Source organism: Mesocricetus auratus, unplaced genomic scaffold (genome assembly GCF_017639785.1).
Source record: "Mesocricetus auratus isolate SY011 unplaced genomic scaffold, BCM_Maur_2.0 Super-Scaffold_2245, whole genome shotgun sequence".
NCBI lineage: Eukaryota > Metazoa > Chordata > Mammalia > Rodentia > Cricetidae > Mesocricetus > Mesocricetus auratus.
Window position 1 is genome coordinate 5,222,801 of NW_024429180.1, and position 14,930 is coordinate 5,237,730.

At 45.4% G+C, this 14,930-nt stretch overlaps 1 protein-coding gene across 1 annotated transcript in view; it reads right to left on the reverse strand.

The window, feature by feature from the left end:
- The window catches only part of Dnajc3 (DnaJ heat shock protein family (Hsp40) member C3), a 31,659-nt gene that overhangs the window by 13,620 nt on the left and 3,109 nt on the right, over positions 1-14,930 (reverse strand). Inside the window, exons 2-4 of the mRNA XM_040745542.1 lie at positions 7,255-7,365; positions 3,601-3,725; positions 2,055-2,129 (exon numbers count right to left, since the gene is read on the reverse strand). Of these exons, the coding sequence (XP_040601476.1) occupies positions 2,055-2,129; positions 3,601-3,725; positions 7,255-7,365 (311 nt within the window). The remainder of the gene's footprint in view (positions 1-2,054; positions 2,130-3,600; positions 3,726-7,254; positions 7,366-14,930) is intronic.

The window sequence follows — 14,930 nt, forward strand, 5'->3', positions numbered from 1 at the left end:
GATGGGCTCTGGTGACTGAGGAGCACGGCTGAAGATGGAGGTCTTCCGACAGCGCCCTGGGTGCTTTGGCTGTGATCTGGCTGCACGGACGGCAAAGGTCAGCAGGTATTCAACACACCCACACCCACTGCCCGCTTCTGCAGCGCCGTCTGTGCACCCGTCACTGCTCCACAAACGGTCACCCTTGGCGTCACACCTCTGGAGTACTGGAAATCTTGGAGGTAAGGGCTACAAGGGTTTAGGTCACTGGAAATCTTAGGAGGCAAGGGCTACAAGAGTTTAGGTCACTGGAAGCAGACTGCAAGGCGGGCCTGTGAGACGCCTGTTTCCTAGAAAGGCTCCCCACCATGATGGAAACACGTCACAACACGGGCATGGACAGGGGCCAGATGGCCACGGACTGAAGCTTCTGAGAGCACGAGACAAAACAAGCCACACTTCTTTCTAAGCTATTCCGTGTATTTCGTTACAGTCAGAGAGAGAAAACCAGCTAGCACAGTAAGCAGAAAGTGCAGTGTCTGCTGTACACAGAAAAGGAACCCTACTGGCAGGAATGTAATTTTAGGAAACAGTATGTAGGTTTTGAAAACAGTTAAAAATACAACTACTATATGACCTGGTAATCTTCTCCCTGGATAGTAGAGAAATGAAACCATCACTCTGTAAAATGACCTACCCTGTGCTGTCCAGTACAGCACTCTGTACAACAGCCAAGACAGAGACAACCTGACTGTCTGTTAGCTGGGGATGTCCCCACGGCTGTGTTCAGATGCAGAGACAACCTGACTGTCTGTTAGCCCGGGGATGTCCCCACGGCTGTGTTCAGATGCAGAGACAACCTGACTGTTAGCCGGTGATGTCCCCACGGCTGTGTTCAGTGTAATCTCCATAAGTTTAAATAAATTCCTTCCAACTGATGTGTGTGTACTCAGTCACACTAATGGAGAGTTTATTAACTAAATTATTATCAAAGATTTATACTTAATTTTGAAATTAAATTGCAATTGACAGTTATTTGCTAAACATCTAATTGATACTGTAACCAAACTGCAGGTTGACAAGAATGCAAATTAGTAGAGTCACTGTGGAAAATAGTTCCGAGGCCTTCCAAAGGCTAAAAAGAAGACCTAAATATGATCCAGTTGTGTATACACTTGAAGGACAAGAAATCAGTATTCAGATACCTGCATGCCCATGTCTGCTGTGACGCTATAGACAAAGGCCAACATGGAGTCAGCATAGACGCTCACCAACAGATGAACACATTAAGAAATAAATGGTATATACATACGATGGAGAGTTAGTAGTCCTAAAGGATGAAGCCATGCTATTTCCACACTGGCTGGCCTGAAGGTCCTAAGATCAGCCTTTCTCCACTCCCCGCACTGGGTAGAGGAGCACGATGTCATGCCCAGCTTTTACAGGGGCTAGGTCCTCGTGCTGACACAACAAGCACTTGACCCATTTGAAACATCTTTGCAGCCCCAAGAGTTCATTCTTGTTATGTAAAAAGAAACACGCACATCCATCAAGTTAGTATGCAAATCTGCCTTCCTCTTGAATAAATGGCAAAAGGACACGGACACCGAAGAATTGTTTTAAAACAAATTCAGTAGGTGTTTGTTTGTATGACCATTTATACACCTAGGATTATTGAGTGAAATGGTCACTAGGAAAAATGTTCAAGAGGCCATGCTTAGAGCCCATGAAGCATGTTTTGGTGACATTTCTAGACTCTCATGTAGGCCAAGTTAAAGTGAGCCTACAACTGAATAGGACTCACACAGCAACTGTGTGCATTTCATCTTCCAACTGTTAACACAATTCTTTGATGCCAGCCATTAAATCTTTATTTAAGAACTGTAATATATATATATACACACACATATATATATATATATATATATATATATAAATCAACTGTGTATGTGTGTGTGTGTGAATGTATAGATGGTTTTCTTTTTTAGCTATAAAATTACTATTAAATACTTTATTGCAAAGAAAAATAAATTCTGCATGTCTCTCAATAACATCCTCCTGGCATCAGCACTTACCACTCTCTTGAAATCCTCTTCAGCTTCATCGAGTTTCCCTTGTTTGAGTAGTAAGTGGCCTCTCTGTAACCTTGCCTGGGAGGAAGAAGAGGGGCTGTTCTGAGTACGGGATTTCTAAATGTTCTTTAAACACAAACAATAAAACTAAAAATGTAACCAACTTACTACCATCCATTTTTCCATGTTTGACTTAGCACTAAGACTAATTCCTATAGCTTCAGAATGTGTACAACTTTTACTAAAATATGTTTTCTCTAAAAATATGTTTTGCTCAACCCAAAGAAAACATAAACAAGGTTACTGGGTGGGGAGGCTCTCTTTTGCTTGTTTAAGACATAAGGTTTCTTCTGAGAGTGATAAGAATGTCCTGGAACTAGACAATGGTAATGACTATACAAGCTAAAAAGAACCACAGAAAACTTCAAAATGTGCATTTTATGGGACAAGAATTATATACTTTTTTAAAAATGATAATTGGTATCAAACACAGGGACCCACCAAGGTGAATGACACCAGGTTCAGCCTTCGAGGCCCTGTATATTAATTTTAAAAAATATTTTTTGACCACATACCAACTTTTTTCACTAAAAGTTACAGTGAGACCATCAAAGCTCCAGAAATAGGTTTGGTTTTCATTAAGCCTTCAATGTGAATATTTACTATGATGTCTGATATTCCTCTTATTCTAATACATACCATTCCAGTTCTTGACAACACATACCTCTCTCTGGTGACTAATTCCTTCCAAACCACAGAAACCCCACTTCAATGAGAGCCGTCAGTCTGCGAATCTTGTCACCTCAGGTCTCTCACCATGCCCTACACTCCATCACTCACACAGACCTGTCTTCCTAAACCACAGAGCTACTACATCTGCTTTCTGGGAAACAATCATTTAGTACACCCTGTTACTCTTCCATACAAACCTTTTTTTGTTTGTTTTTTGTTTTTTGTTTTGCTGAGACAGGGGCCCTCTACTTAACCCTGACTGTCCTGTGCTGGAACTCATTATGTAGACTAGGCTATCCTTGAACTCAGAGGTAAGCATGTCTTGGCCTACCATGTGCTGCAATTAAAGGCATGAACACAGATGTTAATTCCAAGAACTTTGCTGTTATTACTGAGACAGGATCAGGCTACAGTACTCGAGCAGACCTCAAGACCCTGGGCTCCAGGGATTCTCCTGCCTTCACCTCCCAACTGGCTGGAACTATAGGTTTGTGCCACTATAAAGAAAAGCATAGAGCCGGGCGTCGGTGGTGCACGCCTTTAATCCCAGCACTCGGGAGGCAGAGGCAGGCGGATCTCTGTGAGTTTGAGGCCAGCCTGGTCTACAGAGTGAGTTCCAGGACAGCCTCCAAAACAATACAGAGAAACCCTCTCTTGAAAAAGAAAAAAAAGAAAGAAAAGCATAAGGAGTCTGCACTGCACACTTGACAGCTTCCATACGCGTTAGTAACACCTAGGGCGCCAATACTCACTACAGGAAACACATTCCCCTCCCGTTCCCTTAAGCGCCCCGTTAAGCAAGTGTAAGCGCGCTCACTGCAGTGAAGTCCATCTTCAACTCGATCACTTTAGTTAGATCAGGCAGTGCTGCTTTGGATTTCCCCATTGCTAAGAAGACAGTAGCTCTCCGGTAGTATGCAATATAGTTATCAGGGTCGCCATCTGAAAATTCAAGTAATAAATATTAGCCTTCTATAATTTAATCTAGACAAAATCTTCTGAGAAAATTACAGTTTACAATTCTATTAAGAATGACAAACAGTCAGGCAGTGGTGTTGCAAGCCTTTAATCCCAGCACTTGGGAGGGAGAGGCAAACAGATCTCTGAGTTTGAGACCAGCCTGGTCTACAGAGCTACACAGAGAAACCCTGTCTCAAAAAAAAAAAAAAAAAAAAAAAAAAAAACAGAATGACCAACAGGCAGAGTAGTGCACAACATTAATTCCAGCACTTGGGAGGGCAGTTCTTGAAGGGTGGTACAGCAGAGAGAAGACAAAAGCTCCAAGTCTTCCCCTTGGCAGGGCCCTGTGCACCTCTCTAATGTCTGTCCTAACCTGTAAAGATGTTTCCCTACATTCGTAGAGCCATTCTAGAGAACTAACTGAACTTAGAAACGGGTTCGTGGGACCCCCTGATTTATACCTGGTATGTCGGGGCTTCAGACTGGCATCTAAAGTGGGCAGCAGTTTTGCTCAAAACCTATGGTTTTTAGGCTGCTCCATAAAAGCATACAGTGCTAGAATTTAACTGAACCTAACTCAAACCCAAAGAGAACCTTTAGGATTGCTGAGAAGTCTCCACACACATGGGTAGACAGAAGTCAAAAAAGTACTGAAAGCTGGGTAGGTACAGAGGTTGCAACTGAGTTTGCTTCTACCCTTAGAGCAACAAATGACAATGGTTCAACATTGAAATGAAAAATCCCCTTGCTTAGAGGTGTGGGGTGACTAGGATGGTTGGTACCTTACTTCCTTTCATTTCATCTTAAAAATAGCAAGTATGGCGGGGTCGGTGGTTCAGTGGGTAAAACACTGCCACACAAACATGAGGACCTGAGTTCCTACCCCAAAGCCACTCACTGAAAGCCTGCCACGCACCACATTGTGTTGGAAAATAAACTGTTCATTACTTGTCAGGTGCTGACTAAACCACTCTTCACACCACAAATCAAGGTGAGAAATAAGTAAAAGATGGCCTGAGAAAAGCTAATGTCAAAAACCCTAAGTTAAAATTCAGGCAGTAACTTGTAGGAAGAGCTTCAGAGCTGGGCACGGTTGTAGACCATGCTAAATCCCAGATACACAGGGCAGAGGCAAGTGGGACTCTGAGTTCAAGGCCAGTTTGGTCTACTTCAGTGAGTTCTAGGCAAGCAAAGACTGAACAGTAAGATTCTGCCTCAGAAAGAGAGTGAGTGAGGACATGAATTAGGTCCTCAGAAGTTATGCATTCTGTCACCTCTTTTCTTTAGACATCACAGTGACAGCTGATGTTACAGAAAGATACAATCACCCAAGGAAAACTCCATAAGGGGCAGCTGCAATCTGACGAACAATGAAGAGTCACTGAACTAGAAAAATCTCAAATCTGGAAAAAAAAAAAACGGCCATAGCAACGACTATACTGATAACCTAGCTAAAGAAAAGCACAGCACACTCTGTGAGGTTTGCTTAAGACAGTTTCCATCAGAAGTCTCTGTTCTTCGTTGGGTGTTGATTATAGACAACGATGGCTTTTATTGTGACTTTTTCCCACAGGGATATGTTGAATTTTACCATATTCAACAGACATTCACTGGCTCCTGTAAGTTCCCTTCCTGTTGACCTCTCATCTCCTCATCTCCCTTCTACTCATGTCTCTCTGCTTGGTTGTTTGTCTGGTTGGCCCAGTGAGTCTCACGGCATTGTTTACAGGGTCCTGTCTGGGTAAGGAATTATTTACAGGACAACAGACTCCTTAGCCAGTGGAGATATTACTGGAGAAAATGTCTCTCCCTCCCCTAGCAACTATTAAATGCCCCTCAGTACCTCAATACTCAGAATGATGGAGCACTTCATGATACCCCTCCCCCACCCTGTAATCTGCCTGTAGGTGGGGAGGTCGGTTTTTCCACCACCGCTCATGACAGGACGCTGAGAGGCTGAGCCCTGCACACGTCTCATGCCAGTAATTCTCCACTCGCGCCTCTCATTCTCCACCATCTTCCCTGCATCCTGAACCATTCACAGCTGAGCATTCAATGGTTCCTTATTGTCTAGGAGTCTCTCAGAATGATAAAATCTTGAGTTACTCTTAATACATACATGACTAAGCCTCAGTGACCTGTTTTTTTTTAAATCTGCATCTAAAGAGCGTATGCATGTGTGCCTCTGTGTGTGCGCGTGTGCCCCTGTGTGTGTGCGTGTGCCCCTGTGTGCCTCTGTGTGTGTGTGTGTGCCCCTGTGTGTGTGCCCCTGCGTGTGTGTGCCCCTGTGTGTGTGTGCCCCTGTGTGTGTGTGCCCCTGTGTGTGTGTGTGCCCCTGTGTGTGTGTGCCCCTGCGTGTGTGTGCCCCTGTGTGTGTGTGCCCCTGTGTGTGTGTGCCCCTGTGTGTGTGTGCCCGGGTGTGTGTGTGTGTGCCCCTGTGTGTGTGTGTGTGCCCCTGTGTGTGTGCGTGTGCGCCTGTGTGCCTCTGTGTGTGTGTGTGCCCCTGTGTGTGTGTGCCCCTGTGTGTGTGTGCCCGGGTGTGTGTGTGCCCCTGTGTGTGTGTGTGCCCCTGTGTGTGTGTGCCCCTGTGTGTGTGCCCGGGTGTGTGTGTGCCCGGGTGTGTGTGTGTGCCCCTGTGTGTGTGTGTGCCCCTGTGTGTGTGTGCCCCTGTGTGTGTGTGCCCCTGTGTGTGTGCCCGGGTGTGTGTGTGCCCGGGTGTGTGTGTGTGCCCCTGTGTGTGTGCCCCTGTGTGTGTGCGTGTGCCCCTGTGTGTGTGTGTGTGTGTGTGTGTGCCCCTGTGTGTGTGGAGTGAGCGCATGTGAGCACAGGTGCTTGAGGCCAGATGCATCAGATCTCCTGGAGCCGGAGTTTCAGGTGGTTTAAGTCCACAGATGTGGACGCTAGGAACTAACCGTAGGCCCTGTGGAAGAGCAGTATACGCACTCTTAACCACTGAGCCTTCCCTCCAGCCTCCTCAGTTACCTCTTCTGCCAGATACAAATGTATTCGTGTATTGTGTATTTATTAATCTAATTACTAGAATCCTGAAAATATGTCTTGATGGGGGACGTCCTTCTGTGTGTATGTTGTCTTATTGGTTGATTAAATAAAGCACTGTTGGCCAACAGGGTGAGACTAGGAGTCCAGGAGGATTCTGGGAAACAGAGGCACAGTCAGTCATGATGTAGGACCAGAGGAGTATGAGGTCCAGAGGAGTAAGAGGTCCAGACCCTTGCTCCAGTAAGAGAAGACCAAGTGGAAATACTCAGTTATGGGTTAATAACTAAGTCAGAGCTAGCCAATAAGAAACCATAGCAAACGGCCAACAGCTTCATAATTAATATAGCGCCTTGTATGTTACTTGGGGGCTGAGGCAGCGGCGGGACCCAGGCGGCTGGCGGGAAGCGTACACGCTACAATGTCTGATGGTTTATCTAACATGTAACGATGCTTGGAGTTCTGACTAAAATTCAGACGATAGCAAACTGAGTGTGAGTGTTGCAATACCAACCTACTGCAGCATGAAACTGAGACAACGCGTCAGCCAGCTGCCCAGCTGCAAGCAATTTCTTCCCCAATTCCAGATGTTTCTCCACATCTGCATTCACGCCACACTCGGCACCTAAGGTAAAACAGAACGAGTTAACTTTCCAAGAAGCAAAACTGAACCCTAATAAATAAAAAGATGGCTCATCATCTACTAAAATGAGAAAAGTCACAGAAACTGAAAATGTCAGAGAGTAAAAGTTTCATTTTATAGAGTACAAAATAGCCCCCAAAACATACTTATATTCAATTTAGCCAACCCTGAGAATAAAAGCAGCCTATAGAACAAAAGAGCAATAGGTCACAGTATTAGTGCGGTTATTCTGAACTACCTAGTTCTAGCTGGGAAGGTGAGGGCTGTTAGGTAAGCTTGAGGACCAGAGTATGGATGCCCAGCAACCACAAACATGCCAGAAGGGCATGGCAGCCCAATGTAGAAACCGGATCCTGGGACAAAATGTCCATCTAGCAAACCAAACTGAAGGCTCCAGGTTCTATGAGACCCAGCCTCAGTAAATAAACCTCCTGATACCAATGTGGCTTCCACACGCACCACACATGCATGAACACCCCCAGCACACATGCAGGTGTGCATGCACACTTGTGAACACGACACACGGCATGCTGCTTTGCTGAGGCAGAACCTCGCCTTCATCAATGTGTGTCAGTCAGTCTGTCTGCTATGACACCCAAGTGCTTACCCGACACTACGACACGACCCCCCAGCCTGCTCTAGTTACCTGGTAACGCCTGCCCTTTGGATCCTCCCAGTGCCAGACATCGCAGTGTAGGAGAGAGACGCAATAAACAGTACAAACAACTGCGAGGTAGGTTAGTGCTGTGAGAGGACCCACAGCGAGAGGCCACTTATAGAAGCGGCCAAGTGGTCCGGGAGCATCCCCTTTGAAAAGCCTGTCTCTGAGCACAGCTTGGAGAAAACCCACCCCACAGGCACCAAAGGAAAGGGGGCTTCCTGGGAAGCAGCAGCTAAGGCAAAGGCTCATGGTGTCCAGATGGGTTCCAGAAACGGCAAGGAGACCCGATAGCAGAGCCACAAAATAAAGCAGCATGAAGCCAGACTAGAGAGCCTTGCTGTGCCCTGCACTGAATTGTACTCTGAAAAACAGAGCTATTCAGACACTTTAAGTAGAGTAATCTGAGTAAGTAGGCAATTATCTATAAACTGTCTCTACTCTGAATCCCTCCTTCAGCAGTTGCCCCCCTGACATAACGAGGCCCCGAGTGTTCATGCATTTCCCCTTCACAGTGAGGACAATGCTGTTTGTCAGATGGGGCCGGAGGACCGCAGCAGAGATGCCTCCGGGTTCTGCTGCAAAGTGAGTGTGTGTGGTGCTGTGCCCCAGCCACACGCCCAGCCCCTCAGCAGCAGGGCAGCCTCGGTCAGGAACCACCCCCCACCAGGGACACTGCCCAGTCCCATTCCAAGTTCCCAGCTCACAGCACTGTCCATGTACCCATGCAGAAAAACTAGTCCACACCCGGTGTGATTGTTTCTGTTCTGCCATCAGCGGTAGACCACTCTGGTCTCAGTGACTCACATTAGCAAACCTGAGCTCCAACTACAGCTCACCAAATCTGAACCCTGAGACACATCTGGGAAGGAAGGCTTAGTGCCTCCTACAGGCGACCAGAATGGCAGGCATGATGAAGACAGGTGTGAAGGATGGATCTTTTCAATGAACTTGTATTTGAGAATCACTGATTCTCAGCTCAAGTCATCCTGGGAGTTTCCACAGCAACTCTAAAATAATCACTCCACCCCTGCCTCGACGGCAGTCACAAAGCTGCTCTAGCTAAAAACTCAGCCGTAAAACTGTCAGGATTGCAAAATTAAAATTACAGTTGAATCTGAGGTCCCAGCAAGTCTCACCGAGCCCCCGTGAACACTGGGCACAGATTAATTAATAAAGTGCTGGGCTCTAGGGTTTGTGGTGGGAGCGTATGTTTGCACAGGCCCAGAACGGACGCTTCTCAACCTCGGACTTGAAGCAGCTCCCGTCCAGCTCTGTTCGCACTGTTTAAAACTATAGAGCATTTTTTCCTTCTCTTCTGGCTATCCAGAGCATATAAGCAATCTGACACAGCGTATTTGTATGAACAGAACTGGAATATTCACCTTTGTTCTACCCATTTGACCTTCAAAATGCCAATCATATGCTGAGTCTTCTGATTTTATGACAACATAGCTACTTTTATAGGTTCAATAATAATATTTCTTATAGAATTATGTCATTTGTAAGTGTTGAATACATTCACTAACAACCTGACTAGAAATCTAATGAACATGAGGCATATAGTGATAGCAGATGAAATGGCAAGGAAAAGAAACTAAGGCAGACTTCATGTAGTGAATACAGATCCAGGGTGTGAGGTCCAGAGGTGGCGTATGGCAAGTGGGTTGGTACCCTGTACACGCAGAGCCTACCATGGTTGCTTACACACATACGGATAAGGAATTTCATATCCTGGACCCAGGCAGGGAACCTTAGCTTAGAGGACTTTGAGAAAAACATTCAAACACCCTCTCCACTGTCCCACGGACAGACTCCAAACAAAGCAAACAGAAGGGATCACAGCCAGACAATCGCTTTCCACACACCACGTCTGGCAGCACTCCCGCCTCCGCAGCTGGGTGCCACCACCACCTGGTTCATGGCCAATTCTTAAACGGCCTCACACTAAGAAAGAAAACAAACTAATATTAGTACCACAAATATTTTAAAAATTGTTTAAAATGAACATAATTTGATGGGGGAAAACCCTGATTGGCCAGTAGTCAGGCAGGAAGATAGGCGGGGCTGCCAGACCAGGAGAAGGTGGGAGAGGAGGCAGGGAGAGGAGACAGGGACAGGAGGCAGGGAGAAGAGACAGGGACAGGAGGCAGGGAGAGGCCGCCAAAGAGACACCTGCTGCCCAAGGAGTAACACGCCAGAGTACGGGTAAGCCACAGCCTGGTGGCAATGCACAGTTTTAGTAGAAATGGGTTAATAACTGAAAGAGAGAGCTAGCCAGTAAGAAGGCAGCCATCGGCCAGTGTTCTACTTACTACAAGTCTCTGTGTGTTTATTTGGGGCTAAGTGGCTGCAGGACCAGGTGGGACAGAAACCTCCATCTTCAATAATTAATAATTTTACAGATTCAAAAGGTTGCAACATCTATTTAAACTCAGTTCTAGCAGCAAGGATACAATGGAGAACCAGAGAGAAATAAACAAGATAATTTCCTAAGTCCCAATCTGATGCTAGGTGACAAAATGCCGGAGGAAAGGGTAATTAACACAGACAGTCAACAATGTTTGAGTTAAAGCGAAGGCAAGAAGGGCTGGGGAGAAAAGCTGAATGACACACAACAAACACATGCAGGCCACAGAGCCAGTGTAGCGAGCCTGGCACACCAAGCTCAGCCTCAAGGAAACTAGATGAGGTACAGACAGGAAGAAAGGAGGGAAGGACAGAGACATGTACAAGATGGATCAAACTGCAAACGACAGAATCTAGATTTTATCTAAGTAATAAAGGAAGCCCCTAGAATGGACATTAGCAAGAAACTGGAGGCCTAATCTACGTTAAAGGGGACTCTGGCTACAATGTGAATACAGGCTGGAGACAGACAGGAATGGGAAGAACCATGGTAACGTGCACTAACAACAGTGTTGGATACATTACGTAAACTGATTTCACGTATGCTTTCAAAAGATTACCCATCCTGCTGTAGTCGTCACTTTTCTAGCAAAATGTATTAGCACATTATTTTTAGCAAAGTAAACTAAGGAACATGTACTTTAATTATTACTAGTTGTAAGTCTCAAGTAAAGGCACCTGTCACAAACTGGTCACCTATTGATGCCCGAAAAGAGGAATCTGACGCCCACAAGTTGTCCTCTGACCACAGGAAGGGAGCCATGCACATGCACAACCATTCTCAAAAACACTCCAATAAAAATAAACATTTTTAAGTGTTTAAAGTCATGAATATTGTTGAACTATAGTTTTAAGGTATAATTATCAGGTAATACAAAGCATGTGGGTGATACTGTTTCTGAAACTGAGTCTTGTGTAGCCTTAAGGATCAAACTCAGTCCTTACACACACTAGGCAACTGTACCACTAAACTGTCCCCAGTCTAGTCTTTATCTCTTTCATATGTAGTTAAATATGTATAGATGACATAATACATCCGATGTGTTTCAAGGTATTCTGTAATTACAGACAAAACAAGATCAGTAATGACTTGGTAATTGTTGAGGCTGCAGGATAAAAATACATAGGGGGTTAGCATATCATCCCCAATTTAAAAATGGTCTGCAATTTTTTCATAAAAGTTTGATTTTAAATCCTTAAAGGGATCGGGGTTGGAGAAAGGAAAACAGGCACAAACAATACATTTGTATCTTTAAAAGGTAATGTCTAACATTAATTGTGCCCACAAGCATTCATACTCCCTATGTAAAATCAAAGAGAGCACGCATCACTGATTCAAGAGAATGGTGTGCGCAGACACTGAGTAGCATTGTACTAGAACATGAACCAGGGGTGGGAGAAGGGCTAAAGCACTGTGACTGGCTATCCAGGGAACCCTGCCTTGTGTCTCCAAACCAGAGCCCTGTGAACCAACTTCAGGGACATGGTGATCAGTATCCCGGTGTCTTTGAAACAGCATGAGGATTTCAAACACTTCCTTGTCACATTTTCTCAGACACACAACCAAATCTCTGTGCTCACCGTCCTCATGAGGAAGTGCAGTGTGAGGCAGATCACATGGAAACGAAGCCAGGCAGAGCGCACACTCGTGTCCCTACCACTTGATGCTGAGTCTTGGGACTGCCATGAGTTCAATGCCTGTCTCCACAAAGAAAAGGAAGCATCCTGACCCACCCCTAGCCTGATCAGGAGGGAACAAAGCAGCACGAACAGAACTAAAACCCCACCATGCACTAGGTGCCTCTGTGTGCCTGGTTCATCTAATCCTCCCGACTCCGGGATGTGAACATCTCTCATACTTAACTAAAAACAAGTGGGGCTCATAAAAGCTGTCGGTCCTGCCCCAGGCGTCAGAACAACTGGCAAGCAAGGGTTTCCAGAGCCCCCTTTACTTCCCACACAACGTACGATCCCCCTCGGTTAGCAGTACTTCAACACTGCTGGCTGACTCCAAAGCCCAATGGGAGCCAAGAGTGCAAGTCACACTACACCACACTCTCCCACCAAAACTCAGACACTCTTCAAATTAAATTCTGTTGCGTTCTAAGATTGAAGAAAGCATTTAGCTATGGCCATATCACCTGAACAGGTAAGTCTAAACTCATCTGAAAGACATTTCACTTTTCTCCATTCCTTCAAACTTTGATTGTATTTATAATTTTATTCAGTCAAATTTCTATTTGGTTATACCACCACTATCTCTATGAAGATCCCCATGAGCCACCCCCTAGCAGAGAAAATCACTATTTTCTTTGGGGTTCTTGGTGGCATTTCCACCCTACAACACGCAGTCTAGGAGTTGGGGAGTGAAGAACCCTTTCACTCTCCTCCAAAGGTCCCCAACGCCTGTCTTACCTTCCTCCAAAGTCTGAGTCCATGCTGCAACCTTTCTTCTCAAACAATATTTTATCTGCAATAGTCCATATTACTGGGTAGTCATCCCAAATCCTCTCAAGTTTGAAGGCAGACAGCACACTCAGGCCTGTGTTCCCCGATGCTGCTACGGCTTTTAACCATCCATCTTTCCTCTACCACCTGTTCTACACTTAGAGCAAACCAACTGGTTGTACTTCCCTAAACATACTATGGCCCATGCCTCATGCCTCTCCAGTTGCTGTTTCACAGAACAGCCGTCCCCAACTGCCCACCTAGGAAACTCTTATCGAGATGCTGTCCTTGGACTAGGGATGCAGCTTAAAGGTGAGGTGCTGGACTCTCACTCAGCCCTACAGGGTGTAAAGAAACAAACCGAACAGAGGCTACCCACAGATGCAGGCTCCTCTGCGAGCCTCCCGCCTGCCATACCTGCCTTCCCACACACAAGCACACTCACCCTGTAGCAGTCTCAACACACCGCTTTTCACAGTTTCACCAGTCTCTCTCAACTGTGGTTCCCACGGGGGAGAAGAGGACCAGCCCCTGGAAGCTGTCCTCTGACCTCCACACAGCCCAACCCAACCCTCCCCACCCCTCCCCCCCATCCTGTTGTTAAGAATGAGGCAAGGGAGTAAGAGAAGGGGAATTTAAACTGGACTTGGTTATTTCAGTAACAGACACACAAAATTAGTGTAAGAATACTAGCAACCTTGAGTGTGCAACTGAGATGACACTGTGCCTAGGAGACTAAGAGATCTAAACAACAGTAAACTAACAAACTAGCAGCAGTCAGTCCTTCTCCATCTGTTTAGCTCCTAGGTGCAACAACAAGGTGGCCAAGCTTGAACTTAGTGGATTTGGGGATCTGCCAGGTGAGGAAGGCAAAGAACGAAAGCAGAGAAGTTTAGAGCACTTACAGTAAGAGGGCGCAGTGACGGGCCACTAAACTTGAAGGAAACAGACCAAGAAAGGGTACTGACTGACGCTTCCTAATGCGTGTCTTAAGCTCCGATTCTGTGGAGTCTAAGGTTGCCCATTAATGTTATACCACACACACCTCGTCACGGTACCACCTTTGCTGGCATGAGTCTTTTTTACACTCCAAAACTCCAAGCAACAAACTCATCCTATGCATCTATTTTTTCTTTTTTGGTTTTTCGAGACAGGGTTTCTCTGTATTGTTTTGGAGGCTGTCCTGGAACTCACTCTGTAGACCAGGCTGGCCTCAAACTCACAGAGATCCGCCTGCATCTGCCTCCTGAGTGCTGGGATTAAAGGCGTGCGCCACCAACACCCCGGCTCCTATGCATCTATTTTTAAAAGAGCCACTTTCTAAAGATGCAGAAAAATAAATGTATGGTTGAAAATAAAAGTTTGAGTTCTGAGTGCAGGGGTTTCCCTGGCATATTTCTATGTAAGCAAAGTAAGGCTGCTGATTGAGGCAGGTGGGGGGCATGCTTTTATCCCAACACTTGCAAGATAGAGGGGAGATCACAGTTTGGGCCCATCCTGATCTACATATCAAATTTCAGAGTCAGTCTGGGTTACAGAGCAAAACCATCAAAAAACAAATCAAAATAAAACACACACACGAAAATCAATCAACCAACCAACCAATTAATTAAAAGGTCAGGACAAAAGAAACAAAACTTAACCACAGTTAACTTCACAAGGAGAAATACATCCTACTTGCTCCAGGGCTTCTCATCTCAGAAAAACCCCACCAAAACCGAATGGAATCAACTGCTGTTCCAGCCTGCTCTCAGCAACACAGCTGCTGAGATGAACTGAAACACTCCTGACTTCATAATCTAGCTTGCTAAAAGATTCAAGATAAGTTTAGGGAGCTATCTGACCATCAGATTATACACATTCTCTTAACAATAATTTAAAAAGTTCTCTTCATATTTAACTAGCACCAAAAAATCCTACAAAAAGGTTAAGATATACTCTTAATTTATCAGTTTAGGTAAAATATATATCACAACATTTTGTTTGAACAGATTTTCAAGTCTTTCTCTGTGATGGCCAAATATATGGATTA